The sequence below is a fragment of the Amblyraja radiata genome, chromosome 35 (genome assembly GCF_010909765.2).
Source record: "Amblyraja radiata isolate CabotCenter1 chromosome 35, sAmbRad1.1.pri, whole genome shotgun sequence".
Lineage (NCBI taxonomy): Eukaryota > Metazoa > Chordata > Chondrichthyes > Rajiformes > Rajidae > Amblyraja > Amblyraja radiata.
The window spans coordinates 8,808,409-8,825,274 of record NC_045990.1 but is presented as its reverse complement, the minus strand read 5'-3'; the positions used below and the strand labels follow the sequence as shown (position 1 = coordinate 8,825,274).

The 16,866-nt window shown below is 41.7% G+C and overlaps 1 protein-coding gene across 6 annotated transcripts in view; it reads right to left on the bottom strand.

The window, feature by feature from the left end:
• The window catches only part of rfx1 (regulatory factor X1), an 87,139-nt gene extending 71,542 nt beyond the window's left edge, over window positions 1-15,597 (bottom strand). For all 6 annotated transcript variants that reach the window (XR_004409894.1, XR_004409895.1, XM_033012228.1 and 3 more), the window contains exons 1-2: window positions 15,475-15,597; window positions 1,467-1,804 (exon numbers count right to left, since the gene is read on the bottom strand). Coding sequence is in view for 4 of the 6 variants with exons in the window: in XM_033012228.1 (XP_032868119.1) it covers window positions 1,467-1,804; window positions 15,475-15,590 (454 nt within the window). In the remaining 2 variants the exon portion in view is untranslated. The remainder of the gene's footprint in view (window positions 1-1,466; window positions 1,805-15,474) is intronic.
• Between the last annotated feature and the right edge of the window lie 1,269 nt (window positions 15,598-16,866).

Genomic DNA, 16,866 nt, shown 5'->3' with positions numbered 1-16,866 from the left:
TGTCTGGCCAGGCTGACCCCTGCAACTCCGACTCAGTGCTGCTGCCAGGACAATGGGCTTTTACAATCAAGTTAAGACTATAAAAAAAAATTAAATTCAGATTTGAAGGGTACAAGATGGCGCCTAAAATTAGGCGACGTGTGTACTGACTCAGTGTGGTCTACTATCTAACCGTCTTATATTTAGAATAATTGTGCCTAATGATAGTCACTGAACTGTATACAAATGCAAACAGTTAGACTGTTACATGGTTAGGACAAGTTTGGAGGGATATGGACCAAAAGCAGGTAGTGTAGCTGGGACATGTGGGCGGGTGTGGGCAAGTTGCGCCGACGGGCCTGTTTTCACACTGTATCACTATGACTACATTATACCTCCATCATGCATTAATTCCTTAAAATCAAGTGGTCGAGTTTTATTGTTTTATGCTCAAGCATAGAAACATAGAAAATGGGTGCAGGAATAGGCCATTCGGCCCTTCGAACCAGCACTACCATCCAATATGATCATGGCTGGTCATCTAAGATCAATACCTCTTTCCTGTTTTTACCCCATATCCCTTGATCTCGCTAGCCCCAAGAGCTAAATGTAACCCTCTCTTGAAAATATCCAGTGAATTGGCCTCCACTGCCTTCTGTGACAGAGAATTCCACAGATTCACAACTCTCTGCGTGAAGAAAGTTTGTCCTCATCTCAGTCCTAACTGGCCTACCCTTTATTCTTAAACTGACCCCTGGTTCTGAACTCCCCCAACATCTAGCAGACAAGCAGGATGCTTTCTCCAACCACCCCCATTTGAAGGCCACTATCTTCCACCGTTTCTACCCAGTGCTTGGTACTTACTTCCAGCAGTCACTGGTTGTCCTCCAGGATGCACCGAGCTGCAGCCTGGTCCATGCCGGTCACCTAGGCGAATTTGGCACAGAGACTCTCACGGCAGCGGCGCAACGCTTCCGACGGCCCGGTACTCTTGCACTGAGGCTGCTCCATGGCCGGAGCTGCAGCAAGCGACTCATCAGCCCAGCAATCACTCGCCAGCCCCGGCTCCCCGTCCGCATCTGTCCCCGCCATTGCTTCTGCTTCCATCCCTCCCTCAGCCCCGATTCTCCAAACACCCGCGGCCCATGCAGTCGATATGAGTTTTGAAATTTTCGTTGATCACAGAATTTCTCACGACAGAGTGTGAGAAATTTGTGATCTGCGTGAGAGCGTGAGAATTTGTTGAAATGCGTGATTCTCACGCTCAATAGTTCAGATATTAACAGTTTTGGAAACTCTATAGAAATATACTAAGGTTCAGACTGAAGTACACTTCCAATCTTGTGAACATACATCAGAAGATACAAGCTTTTAAAAACAGAACAGCCTTAAGGCAAGAGGCAGGAATGACAAGCATGTATTCACAGGGTGAGATCAGCAAGAGACTGCCCACGGATGTTTCTCATACATGTTTAAGCTGTACTCACCTGACACTGTAACCACAATGTACTGCTGTGGTGTTGTTACTGGTGAGATCTGAGCAGAAGGCTGCTGCGGTTGTTGTGATACCTGTAGCTCACTGACATACTGTTTTTGGGATGGTGTTGGTTGCGGCTGCTGCTGCTGTTGTTGCTGCTGTGATGGTTGTGCACCAGCAACGGTCTGCAAGTCTGTAACATACTGTTGCTGGTTTGGTTGTTGTTGCTGCTGTGGCTGTTGTTGCTGCTGCTGTTGTTGAACTGGTGGGAGTTCTGTAACGTAGGCCTGTGTTGCCATACCAACCTCTGCAGGTGGTGGTGTTAAATGGAACTCTCCACCTTGTCCACTAAGAAAAAATATAAGAATTTAATTTAAGAATTCATCAAGATGCGGTGAACAGATTGACTATAATGAGTTAGTTCTTACTACCATCTTTCATTATGTTTTAACAATGCAATCGCAATGTTATGCCAATCCTACCATATTTAAAACTTGTTACCACATCTGTTTAACCCATTTATGTGTAATGAGTGATGAAAAAGAGTAATCAGTGGCATCATTGTGTCATGCAATCTGTAACTGCCAATTACTTGAACAATAAGAATTTCCATGATCTGTCATAGATTATGTAATAATTGTATAATTACATTTTTATCAATTCATTGAAGAAACGGTAGACATTTTCAAGCTAAAACATGCAAAGAAAGAAATATAACAGTTGCAGACAGCAATTGGGATCTAGATAAGCAATACCAGGTAAAGAGGTGTAAGAAACTTTTTTTTTTCAAGAAGCACATTCACCCTCTAATTTCTGTTATTTTTCTTCATTGTTCTTCCCCAACCACATGATACCTCTCAAGTGCATAACATGGTTGCTGATTTCCTCCTGTAACTTTTCAATAATGCAAAATGATACAATACAAAGAACCCTCTCCTGAGTTGACCTTCCCATCCATTTCTCTCCTTTGAGAGAATATGAGTTATTCTCAGAACCTCCCACACTGCTGAACCTGTAAAATGAAAGGATACGACTAAATTCTGTACTTAATACTCTGTTTTGACAAATATCAGTTTTTTACAAATAATATATTGCCATGCAAAACTTCTAAAGGACGTATTAATGTTTGGCTGTGCGGAACAATACACAAGAGGTGTACAAACTCTATAATCAATACTGCAACTCCAATCACGGTTATCATCTGTGCTCCTGGCTCAGGTAGCATTAAAAAAAACCAGTTGATCTCTGCAAACATTATAAAGGTCGATATAAAAGACCTATTAATGTGCCCAGAACTTTGATTTTCAGACAATAATAACATAACCCAGGCTCAAGAGTCTTAAATGTAACATTCTGTTCTATGATTTATTCAGATATTCCACATAGAGATAGGTAATAAACACACAGGTATAGAAATAATATTTTTTTTTTTTCGAATAACAATTTAAAGAGCAATTTTAAATTTGCTATGTGGTGCTATGTGCAACATACTGTTTTAATCTTACTGGGAAACTTGATTTTTTGTTCAGTGTCGCCATCTTCAAAACTTGAAATTTAAAAAGTATCTAAAAACCTCACCATGAATTAGCAATGTATTTTTACTTGATCAACCCAGATCGTTCAGTTGCTTACTGTTTCAACTGATGATGCAAATTACATTGTTCGATTCATCACTATATCTCCAAATTAAATTTTGAATTAAAAATCTACCAAGCAGGGTGGAACTGAGTGTGTGCATGCTTGCTCAAGCTGCAGTATTGATGTACACCTCTTCTGACAAAATTCAAGGAGCTGATGATTGAAAATTCTAACTAGGATCAAAAAAGCAATAATTGTCACCCATGACAAATGATTGCTCAAATCATTTACCACACCCAATGTCATGCAAATAATAATTATATTGGAAGTTTGAAGCAAATGGCTTTAATGAAACTGTTTTACTTTTATTTGAAATATATTCGGAAATAATACGGAAATAAATATCCTCTGTCTAAAAATTGATATGCTGAATATTGTGATTCAAGCACGTATCAAACTCCCTATATAATTCAATTTTTCTCAACCCTATGTTTCCTTTTCTTTGACTAAATTTGCAACATCTCTTGTCATCCAGGCTCTTGGACTTTGCTATCCCGCCCCGCCTTACCTCTCTGAGCTGCTCCACCCATACGCTCCTGCCCGGTCCCTCAGGTCAGCTGATCAGCTGCTCCTGGAGGTACCGAGGTCTAAGTGGAAGCTCAGAGGGGATAGAGCCTTCTCTGTTGCTGCTCCGGCACTCTGGAACGCCCCCTCACTGTCCATCTTCAAAGCCAGTGTTAAAACACATTTATACTCCCTGGCTTTTGACCATGCATGAGACTTTGCTCCTGTTTTTAGTGTTTTTAATATTTCTTTATTTTGAATATCTTTACTTACTCCATCTTTTAATTGTTATTATTGGTGTGTATTAACTTTTTTGTCAATGATTAGTGATGTACAGCACTTTGTTGCAACTATGATTGTTTTTAAAGTGCTCTATAAATATAATTATTATTATTATTATTATTATCCCTGTTTTTCTTCCTCACGGGCTGGCATTTAAATAAATCTTACACGTATGATGTGGACTTAACCAATAACACCCGCTCCAAATCTACTCTCTCCAGTTCCGGCCTAATCTTGTTGCTATTAGCCTTTCTCCAAGTTTGCACTTCCTCCAAAGTCCAATCTTACCTTTACCTTTACCTTTTAATAACCCATTATCTGTTATTTGCACTTTATCAGTTTATTTATTCATGTGTGTATATATTTATATTATGGTATATGGACACACTGATCTGTTTTGTAGTAAATGCCTACTATGTTCTGTGTGCTGAAGCAAAGCAAGAATTTCATTGTCCTATCAGGGACACATGACAATAAACTCACTTGAACTTGGACTTGATCCATAACTAAATTAAGAAATACAGTGTTAAAAATCTTCCCAACAGTGCTATGTTGATTTGGTTTCAGTGGAAGAGTTATGTTCTTTCACTGAAACTCTAATCACCTGGCCAGGCTCGTTTCCCAAAGCAAGATTTAGTATGGCCAATTCCTGACTGGAATATCTACATACTGTGCCAAGAAACCCTCCTAGATGCACCTAACAAATTCTGCTCATCTAATCCTCTGGTGCAAATGGAATCCAAGTCAAAATTGGGGAAATTAAAGCCATCCACTCTGACTATCCTAATGCTTTTATATTTTTCCATAATCTGCTTATATATATTCCTCTATCTCCTGCTGAGTATTAGGAGGTCTTTAGTATAACCCCATCATAGTGCGACTTAAACTGTGAATCAATTTGACAAAGCCATACAATTAGTCTTTTAGGCGCCCTTCCTTTTGCGTAAAGTCTACAGTATCAGGAATGATACTACTCTACATTTACTGTGTAAGAAAGAACTGCAGATGCTGCTATAAATCGAAGGTAGACACAAAATGCTGGAGTAACCCAGCGGGTGAGGCAGCATATCTGGAGAGAAGGAATGGGCGACGTTTCAGGTCGAGACCCTTCTTCAGATTGGTCTCAAGTGAAGAAGGGTCTCGACCAAAAATGCCGCCCATTCCTTCTCTCCAGAGATGTTGCCTCACCCACCGAGTTACTCCAGCATTTTAGTCTACATTTGCTGATCCGTCAATGAAATAGGAACTAAAAATACATATATATTTACACACCACAGGGCAATGGTGAGTAAGATGGGCCAAAAATTGTAGCGCCATCGTGTACCGATGGCGTAGTTCTGGGAGCACATGGTCACGCAGACAGACAGAATCACAAACAAGATGAGTGTTTTAGTAATATATATACTAGTCAAAGCGGGACCAGTGTCCCGTCTTTGTAACATTGTAATGGGCAGGGGCAGGGTAAGGAATTTGATTTTTTACAGTGAGAAGTTACATTTTTTAAGTTTAAAATATGAATAACTTGTGAAATATACCATCAATCTGAACAAAACTTTGATAAAACACCCCACAGGAAAATGGTGAGTAAGGTGGTCCAGAAATTGTAGCGCTATCGTGTACCGTTTTGGCATAGTTCTGGGAACACATGGGCACACACACAGACAGACAGACACACAAACAAGATGAGAGTTTTAGTTTTAGTTATACATATATATTGAGATTGAACTCTGTGCCGCCTTCCATCACATTGAGGAATGCGGAGGAGTCACTGTGGTGGATGTTCATGTTAAAATGTATTTTGTGTGTTCTGTTGCTTTTTATTGGTATGACTCTATGGCAAGAAATTCTTTGTATGTTGCAAAACATACTTGGCTAATACAATATAACCATATAACCATATAACAATTACAGCACGGAAACAGGCCATCTCGGCCCTACAATATGATTATGATTACTATATGTACAGATTCTCACATAATCTATAACAATATGGAGAAAGTACATTTGTGTGTTGAATAAAATCCAATAGATAATGATTCCAAAAATCACTTTAGCAGCCAGTATTTAACAAAAAAAACTGTCTGATGTTCTGAGAAAGTTAGCAAAACAAAATACTCCTGACAGTGCTATGTTGATTTGGTTTCAGGTTTATGTTGAGTTAGCTCAATTAAGTCATACGGTTACTAAAATTAGTCTAAAAATTCTTGGACTGAGAACAGAAATATTATTTCAGGCTCACAGCTTTCCAGCAGCTTTTGCTCGAAAGTGGGTAAGAGGTGATGGGCCAGTACATGCTTCGATTGTGTAAAATGAAGCAGTATTATGCTCAACTCTGATGTTTCCAGGTGAAGTTTGAGGATTGTGCAATTTACAAATGTAAACAGTGTTCTGATGCAAAGTCATTAACAGCAAACACACTTTCAGCAATATACATGTTGACAGATTAGATACAAGATGAAATAGAAAATAGAAAGAAACAATCAGTACACATGTATTTTCGAATCAATGGAATTAATACTTTTAAGAGAATAGGGTAGAATCTGGTTAGGAAAATAATACGTTCCCTAATTACACAAAAATATGATTCAGAAGTTGTATATAGATGCTTTAATATATATAAAACACAAAATCGATCTCAATATTATGTAAAGGACAGACAGTAACAGATAGACTATGTAGCTTATTACTGGCACAGACCTAATGACTAAAGAAATCATTTCTGTATTGAAACATTCTACGTATATGCTCATCTCTCTATGTGTCTCTTCCTACATTTGTGACAAAGTAACTGCCCCACCATGAAATGAATCAATATAGATACTACTGTGTCCAACAAAGACAGTCATGAAGTATCATGTGGAAAACAAAAAAGTAACAAGGTAGACACAAAATGCTGGAGTAAAGGGCCTGTCCCACTTTCACCACTTAATTCAAAACCTGTCGAGTTTAAAGGACCTAAATAAAAATTAAGATTGTGGTATTCTACGAACTCCTACGACCTTCCACGACTATGTTCACGAACTCCTACGAGTATGTCTACGACATCCCACGACTATTTCGATGCACTCCTTACGAGTAAAAAGTTGCAATTTCTTTCATCCCGACCATTTTTTTACTCGTGGACATTTTTTATCGGGCTGGAAAAAACATCCCGACTTACCTGATGCCACGAGTACCTACGGCTGGCATAACGAGCCGCTACGATATATCTACGAACTCCCACGACCTCCTACGGACTCGTTACGAACATTCTGCGAGTTTGAATCGAGGGGAAAACGCGGGAGAATTTGTGAATTACCTCGTGAAAGTGGGACATGCCCTTTACTCAGCGGGTGAGGCAGCATCTATGGAGAGAAGGAATGGGTGACGTTTCGTGTCGAGACTCTTCTTCAGACTGATGTCGGGTAGGGAGGAGGGGCAAGAAAAAGATAGAAAGTGGGCAGAGACAGTCGGACTTGTAAGAGAACTAGGAAGGAGGAGGGGAATGAGTGAGAAAGCAAGGGCTATCTGAAATTAGAGAAGTCAATGTTCATACTGCTGGGGAGTAGATACCCAAGCAAAATATGATGTGCTGTTCCTCCGATTTGCGCTGGGCCCCACTCTGACAATGGAGGAGGCTCAGGATAGAAAGGTCAGATTGGGAATGGGAGGGGGAGTTGAAGTGCTGAGCAACCGGGAGATCGGGTTGGTTACGACGGACTGAGCGGAGGTGTTCAGGGAAACGACCGCCGAGCCTGCGCTTGGTCTCGCCAATGTAGAGAAGTTGACACCTGGAAGAGTGGTGCAGTAGATGAGGTTGGAGGAGGTGCAAGTGAACCTCTGCCTCACCTGGAAAGACTGATTGGGTCCTTGGATGGATTCGAGGTGGGAGGTAAAGGGACAAGTGTTGCATCTCCTGCAGTTGCAGGGGAAAGTACCCGGGGAGGGGGTGGTTTGGGTGGGAAGGGACAAATTGACCAGGGAGTTACAGAGGGAACGGTCTCTGCGGAAATCAGAAAGGTGTGAAGATGGGAAGATGTGGCCAGTAGTGGGATCCCGTTGGAGGTGGCGAAAATGTCGGTTGATTATATGTTGTATGCCACGGCTGATGGCGTGGAAGGTGAGGACAAGAGGGATTCTGTCCTTGTTACGAATTGGGGGGCGGGGGGGGGGGGGGGGGTAAGAGTGGAGCTGCGGTATATAGAGAAGACCCTAGTGAGAGCCTCAACTATAATTTCTTGAGAGCCCTTGCTTTCTCACTCATTCCCCTCCTCCTTCCCAGTTCTCCGACAAGTCTTACTGTCTCCGCCCACTTTCTATCTCCCCCCCACCCCCCTCCCCATCATCAGTCTGAAGAAGAGTCTCGACCCGAAACGCCACCCATTCCTTCACTCCATTGATGCTGCCTCTCCCGCTGAGTTACTCCAGCATTTTGTGTCTACCTTCGATGTCTACCATGTGTCTACCTTCGATAACCTTTGTTATCCATCATCTGCAGTTCTTTCTCACACAAAAAAAGTAACATGGTTTGGGCAAAGAAATGGTGCAAAATTCAACCGTGAAATTCAATTACTGTCTGCTGCAATCTTCTCAATGGGTACATTCCAACTAAGTTACACAAAGCCCGTTATTCTAAAAATCAGTTACTATTACTTGATCTTTCATGTCACTTGATTTCTGTCACATTGCTACAACTTTTAATTTCCACTTTTTCCACGGTATGTGATCATTACATTTTCACTTGCTTCTTTACGTACGTTATCTCTCAATTCCCTGCCATCACTTCTCTTTACATCTCCGTTCACTTCTCATTATGTCTGTCTACACTTTAATATGTTAATTTACTGGAAATGTTTGAAGATGAGAGTATGCAGCATGATGGAAACTAAAATGCATGTGATAGGAAATATGGATTTATGCCAAGCAAAGCTGCTGGGAAATAATATGTTACGAAGATGTAAGATTGAATTAATCTGTATGTTATAGGTGGCTTTGGCTAGGTGACCTGAAATGAGGTACTTTCTTTAGCTGAATGGTCAATAACTTGAGTACAAGGAGTTAGGTAATTGTAAGAATTACAAGAAGAAGGTTGGAAGAAAATACTTTCATCCAAATGTTTGGAACTTGCTGACTTATACTGTAGGTGGTGCAGGCAAAATCCATCATCACAATCAAAATGACAAATGAGCATTTGAAATGCTGTAATCTACAAAGCTATGGACTATAATCTAATTTCCAACAAACTCCTACTGGAGGAGAGTTTAAGAAACTCTTCAAATATGTGTCGTCAACCAAAGTCACTTACACCACAGTAGGTGAACTGCAGTTCGCAGATTACTCCAGTGTATATATTAACACTCAGAGGGTGAGCTCCAAGTCATCATCAACTCAATCACTAAAACAGCGTTTCTCAGCCGGGGTTCCCCGGAAGGCTAGGCTTCCGCAAGAGATCGCTAGGGGTTCCGAGAGAAATAGTGATAAATAGGCTAAGCATATGTAAATGCATTTTTTTGTTATTTTTGTGTTTAATTTCATATTCGTAATTTTATTATACACATACGGTACGTTTAGCGACGTCTATACAGCGCCAGTGTGAAATGACCTTCAGTGGTCAGTGGACAGGAGCTGTACGTGACGGATTTGTGTATCATCAAGTGACTCACTCGAGTACAGATGCATACACGGTCTCCATCAGTCCTGTCTGTGCTTCCTGGAGTACAGGTACAGTCCCTTATTCACCCATGTTATTTAGTATTTTTTACCCATTATTTAGGGATGTTATATGAATTTTAAAAATGTAAGTATGTTTATGTTTAGTTTTGTTAGTTTATGAAAAGTTTATTTATGTATGTTTTTGTTAGTTTATGAAAACTTTGTGTGTTGTTTTCTCTCTCTCTCTTCCAAGGTTAGTGTTTCTGTTTGTCTTTATTTGCTTCAGTTTTGACCAAGCAGTTTGATTTCATTTTTTTTTTTTGCATTGTCAATAAACTTGAGAAAAATGCAAGTTAATTTTTGCTTAAACCAGTTATCAGAAAAATATATTATGTTTGCCATATGAACTTTAAGTTTATGAAAGAGAAAGAAAGAGATTAAAAAAGATATATAATAATTTTTATGTAGAGGTTTCCTGAGACATGAAAATTATTTCAAGGGCACCTCAAGGGTAAAAAGGTTGAGAAACGCTGCACTTAAAAATATGCGAGGATGCACCAGTCACTCAACTGCTACAAACAATGGCCTCTGATGTTTCGGGACTCATTCCTCAATGAAAGATTTCATGATGAAATTCGCAATCACCTTCAGTGCCTTTGGCCACCTGAGTGAAAAGTTTTGAAGATCAAAGCCTAAAGACAGCAGCAATCCCTGTCAACCTATGTACTTCTGAGACAGACTATTTACAGAAGGCACCTTAAAACACTGCTTAAGTAAATTTCCAATTGGCAATACTGCTGCCTCTGTGTTTTAATTTTTAGCAGCAGCAGGAACAGCATTTGAGATTGGCTGATGGTCTTAAAATTCTGTAAGCCTTTCAGTCTGCTTAGAATTGATACAACTGTAAGCTTTGGCATCCTGCTATCGACCAATGCAGGAAATGCGATGTTTAACCAGAGAGAACAGCAAAGAGTAGAAGTGTTCTCGTAAGTGCAACAAATGTAAAAGCACAGCAGGACTGGAGACTGAAGGTGCAAAATGGGACAGGAGATAACAAGACAAAATTGAAAATCTTTGGACAGGTACATAAGTATATATATATATATAAAATATAGCCAAATGCAAAAAGACAACAAAAAGCAAGGTATTTGAGATTAAGAGACTCAAGTAGTGATGGTTGTGTTGATTAAAAAGACAAATGAAGTCAGAAATACTAGAAAAGAGAAAAGAACCAGAATGCTTAAAACGGAATGGTTGATCAAGAAGTGTTTCATTTTTTCTTGTGATTTTGTCTTTGGTTAAAATGGATCAATGCCAGGAATAGAAACATAGAAACATAGAAATTAGGTGCAGGAGTAGGCCATTCGGCCCTTCGAGCCTGCACCGCCATTCAATATGATCATGGCTGATCATCCAACTCAGTATCCCGTACCTGCCTTCTCTCCATACCCTCTGATCCCCTTAGCCACAAGGGCCACATCTAACTCCCTCTTAAATATAGCCAATGAACTGGCCTCGACTACCCTCTGTGGCAGGGAGTTCCAGAGATTCACCACTCTCTGTGTGAAAAAAGTTCTTCTCATCTCGGTTTTAAAGGATTTCCCCCTTATCCTTAAGCTGTGACCCCTTGTCCTGGACTTCCCCAACATCAGGAGCAATCTTCCTGCATCTAGCCTGTCCAACCCCTTAAGAATTTTGTAAGTTTCTATAAGATCCCCTCTCAATCTCCTAAATTCTAGAGAGTATAAACCAAGTCTATCCAGTCTTTCTTCATAAGACAGTCCTGACATCCCAGGAATCAGTCTGGTGAACCTTCTCTGCACTCCCTCTATGGCAATAATGTCCTTCCTCAGATTTGGAGACCAAAACTGTACGCAATACTCCAGGTGTGGTCTCACCAAGACCCTGTACAACTGCAGTAGAACCTCCCTGCTCCTATACTCAAATCCTTTTGCTATGAAAGCTAACATACCATTCGCTTTCTTCACTGCCTGCTGCACCTGCACGCCCACTTTCAATGACTGGTGTACCATGACACCCAGGTCTCGCTGCATCTCCCCTTTTCCTAGTTGGCCACCATTTAGATAATAGTCTGCTTTCCTGTTTTTGCCACCAAAATGGATAACCTCACATTTATCCACATTATACTGCATCTGCCAAACATTTGCCCACTCACCCAGCCTATCCAAGTCACCTTGCAGTCTCCTAGCATCCTCCTCACAGCTAACACTGCCCCCCAGCTTAGTGTCATCCGCAAACTTGGAGAAATTGCCTTCAATTCCCTCATCCAGATCATTAATATATATTGTAAATAGCTGGGGTCCCAGCACTGAGCCTTGCGGTACCCCACTAGTCACTGCCTGCCATTGTGAAAAGGACCCGTTTACTCCTACTCTTTGCTTCCTGTTTGCCAGCCAGTTCTCTATCCACATCAATACTGAACCCCCAATGCCGTGTGCTTTAAGTTTGTAAACTAATCTCTTATGTGGGACCTTGTCGAAAGCCTTCTGGAAGTCCAGATACACCACATCCACTGGTTCTCCCCTATCCACGCTACTAGTTACATCCTCGAAAAATTCTATAAGATTCGTCAGACATGATTTACCTTTTGTAAATCCATGCTGACTTTGTCCAATGATTTCACCACTTTCCAAATGTGCTGCTATCCCATCTTTAATAACTGACTCTAGTAGTTTCCCCACTACCGATGTTAGACTAACTGGTCTGTAATTCCCCGTTTTCTCTCTCCCTCCCTTCTTAAAAAGCGGGGTTACGTTTGCTACCCGCCAATCCTCAGGAACTACTCCAGAATCTAAAGAGTTTTGAAAGATTATTACTAATGCATCCACTATTTCTGGAGCTACTTCCTTAAGTACTCTGGGATGCAGCCTATCTGGCCCTGGGGATTTATCGGCCTTTAATCCATTTAATTTACCCAACACCACTTCCCGGCTAACCTGGATTTCACTCAATTCCTCCAAGTCCTTTGACCCGCGGTCCCCTGCTATTTCCGGCAGATTATTTATGTCTTCCTTAGTGAAGATGGAACCAAAGTAGTTATTCAATTGGTCCGCCATATCCTTGTTCCCCATGATCAACTCACCCGTTTCTGACTGCAAGGGACCTACATTTGTTTTAACTAATCTCTTTCTTGGTCTCTGTTCTTTTACAGACTGCATTGTTTTTAATTAGCTAAGTTATATCTATTTTCATCAAATAGTAACATTAAAACTGAAACCATAATACCTGATGGATAGTGTAAATATATAATAGGCAATGGGAAGCTAGTACATGTATGTTCTGATACTGTATTGGCATAATCGTTGTACTTGTTTAACAAAAAACATACTAAAATTATGCTTGTGCCTTATTAAAATTAGGTATACACAATGAAAAACAATCACAAGGTGCAGTGTTTGCAAAAATTCCTGATTAAAAGATTTTGCATGTAGTGTATTTTCCTATAGAATAACTTCTTATATACACACCAACACCTCTACTTCCTCAGATGATTAAAAATATTTACCATGCCACCTACGACACTTACCAATTTCAACAGATGCAAAGCAGAAAGCATCGTATTGGAATGCATCACAACGCAGTTTTGCAACTGTTGCAGTGTTGTAAATACAGCCTAGGCCATCACACAAAATAGCTTCCTCCAACCCCCCCCCCATCGATTCCAACTACACTTTACTCTGCCTCGGCAAAGTAGCCCACAAAATTAAGGACCACTCATGCCTCGATCATTTCTTCTTCGCCCCTCTCCCATTGGGCAACAGATACAAAGTACCAACAGATCAACAGATTCTTCCACACTGTTATCAGACTACTGAGCAGTCCTCATATAAATGGAGATGTAGACTTCCATCTCTCAACCTACCTCAATTTTTTTCAAATCTGCACTTTCTCTGTAGCCGTAACATGATATTTGCATTCAGTTTCACGTGTTTATTTATGTCTTGATTGTACTCGTACATGATATGATTTGACTCGATAGCATGCATGCACATTTTTCCAATGTATCTCCATACGCGTGACAACAATAAACCAAAATCAACATCTGATCTAATGCTCACTTTGGTCATGTGAGATTGGAACCCATATGTTGTCATATAAAGAATAGAGTGAGACACTGGTGTTGCCCAGATGTGGCCCATTTCATCTTCACTTCATTCTGCCTTGTAAACGCAACCCTTGTCCCACTGCGGTCATTCCTTGTTCTCCCTGCTCCCATGCAGCATAAGGTATAGAAACTCACACCACCAGTCTCAGGAACAGCTTCTTCCCCTCTGTAATCAGACTTCAGAATAATCCTTCCATAACCTAAGGTACTGTCTAATTCACTTCTACCCCATTGTGGACATTGGAGTTTGTCTGTAAAAGCTGAGAACTATATTCTGCACCCTTTTGCTCTACCTATTGTACTTGAGTTTAACTTGATTGTATTTATGTATAGTATTATCTGACCTGTTTGGATAGTGTGCAAAACAAAGCTTTTCTTTGTACAGATCCACCACCGATTTTCACGCACTCCCTTTAATCTGGACAAAATTACGAGAGCGCACTTGAAATTTCCCATGGAAGATCCCTCGAAAATGTGGTAATAGACACAAAATACTGGAGTAGCTCAGCGGGACAGGCAGCATCACTGGAGAGAAGGAATGGGTGACGTTTCGGGTCAAAACCCTTCTTCAGAAGAAGGTCTGAAGAATGGTCTCAACCCGAAACATCACCCATTCCTTCTATCCAGAGATGATTTTTGTCTATCTTCCGTGTAAACCAGCATTTGCAGTTCCTTCCTACAAGTTTATAGACATTTGTTTATCTAGTTTAATGTGCCTTTTAGTAAAGGAGCAATCATCTTCTTCAAAAATGATGGCTTGCTGGCTCTTGTGCCATCTCCAAAGTCATACTATAATAGTGATTCAGGCGAAATGTGTAGGAAGGAAATGCAAATGCCGGTCTGAAGAAGGGTCTCGATCGGAAACGTCACCCATTTCTTCTCGAAGTGAGATAGATGCTGCCTGTCCCGCTGAGTTACTCCAGCATATTGTCTCAGGTGAAGCTGATCCCCAAAACCAGGAAGTGGAGCTGCCCTGGCAGCAGCCCCGACGACGTCATGCCAGTGACGCCACGCCAGTGACGCCACGACAGTGACGTCGGTTGGATGACGTCACATCACTTAACGTCACGGCATTTGAAGGCCGGTCTCGTGCAACAACCACCGGCCAGGTTCCCGCGCAGACCTTCTAGACCCTCCCCTCCCTCACGCCCATTGGCCGGTTCCGGCGCATCGTATGGGGCAGGCCGCGTCGCCATTGGCGGAGGTCCCCGTCAGTTAGAGTGGATGACCCCTCCCCCCCCCACACCTCCCCTCCTTCTTCCTCCCCATCCGGTTAGTCCGCGCTGCTGCGAGACGCGGACCTCGCCTCCCTCCCCTCCGCTGCCGCCCGCTGCACGGAGCCGCCAAACGGCAGCGGTCCCCTTCCCCTCCCCTCCCCTCCTCCACCACCACCACCACCACCAGCAGCAGCACCCGCGCCTCAGCAAACATTCAACCCGCACCAAATCACCATCTCTAACTTAAAACATTCTAGTCAATCCAACATGTTCATCTGAAATTGTTTCTGGCAAGGCCGGATTACTAACAACAATCAATCACCACCAAAATTATCAAAATTGTTATAAAAAGTTCAATTTACTTTATAACTATCAACACAGAGAATAAATATTAGCTTCCCCCCCGCAAATGAATAGTTAGAGTGATCTTTGGACTAACAACCGCCATTTTGTGCCTGAAAAATCTTTTTGGCGTCGTCATATTAAAATTATTTTATCTTTTTAATCTCTTTGATTGAGAATTTTGGTTCATATTTTATAATATCCTGTCAGGAAAAAGTGTTTCTGTTTATCATACGAAGTTTCTCGATGAGCAGAGAAGAGAGAAAAAAAAGAATCACCTTTGTGGCGTAAGTTGTTGTTTGACGGGGTAACAGTCGCCAGGACTACGGTGGCTATGGCGCTCGTCCTCAAGGCAACAGTTGCTAGCCTCCGGAATCAACCCCGGCAACGCCATACCGGAAATCCCGCCCACCACCACCGCCCTGACTGGCTCCTTCCCGACAGAGGCGTCTTCCCTCACCCCTGCAGCCATTGGCGCGTTTCCCATCACTCACCTGTGCCCGCCCCTTTCCACGGCCTCGATTGGTCGGCCTCGACGTCGGTCAAGCGCAGTCCTCTTCCGCGCGGATATGACGATGGCGGGGACGCGCAAAGCAGCAACCGAGCATGCGCACACGTAGGGTGTTCGCGAGGCTCTCTGGGAGATGTAGTCAGTGGGCAGAGATACGGAACCCAAGATAAGAGGCAAGTTTCCCTCTCCCCTGACTCTCAATGTGAAGAGGGGTCTCGACCCAAAACATCACCCATTCCTTCTCGCCAGAGATGCTGCCCGACCCGCTGAGTTACTCCAGCTTTTTGTGTCTATCTTTGGTGTAAACCAGCATCTGCAGTTCCTTCCTACACATAGGGGGGATCTTATAGAAACTTACAAAATTCTTAAGGGGTTGGACAGGCTAGATGCAGGAAGATTGTTCCCGATGTTGGGGAAGTCCAGAACAAGGGGTCACAGTTTAAGGATAAGGGGTAAATCTTTTAGGACCGAGATGAGGGAAACATTTTTTACACAGAGAGTGGTGAATCTGTGGAATTCTCTCCCGCAGAAGGTAATTGAGGCCAGTTCATTGGCTATATTTAAGAGGGTGTTAGATGTGGCCCTTGTGGCTAAAGGGTTCAGGGGGTATGGAGAGAAGGCAGGTACAGGATACTGAGTTGGATGATCAGCCATGATCATATTGAATGGCGGTGCAGGCTCAAAGGGCCAAATGGCCTACTCCTGCACCTATTTTCTATGTTTTTATGTTTCTATAGAGACAAGATAGATCTTCAATGTAAATCAGCATCTGCAGCTCCTACACATTAGAGTCAAGATTCTCCTATTGTCATATGTACCAGAGTTACTTGCACAATACTTACTTGCAGCAGCTCACCAGGTTTGTATGCACAGTGTTCAATAGATAATATAATAAACAAACATAAAAAGTTCAATAAAAACAAACATTGTGTGAGAAAAAAATAAAGCTCTATGTCCCTAGTGCAATCAAGTCAGTTTGTAGTTTATAGTCCCAAAGCAAAACAACATGTATGTTGGAAATCAAATGATAAAATCAAAAATGTTGAATGTACTTAACAAGTCAGAGAGTCTGTTCAGAGAGAAAAAGAGATTTGCTGATAGGATTTCCATGAGAAATGTTAACACTTTCCTTACAGACCAGGAGAAGTTGTCACCTGAC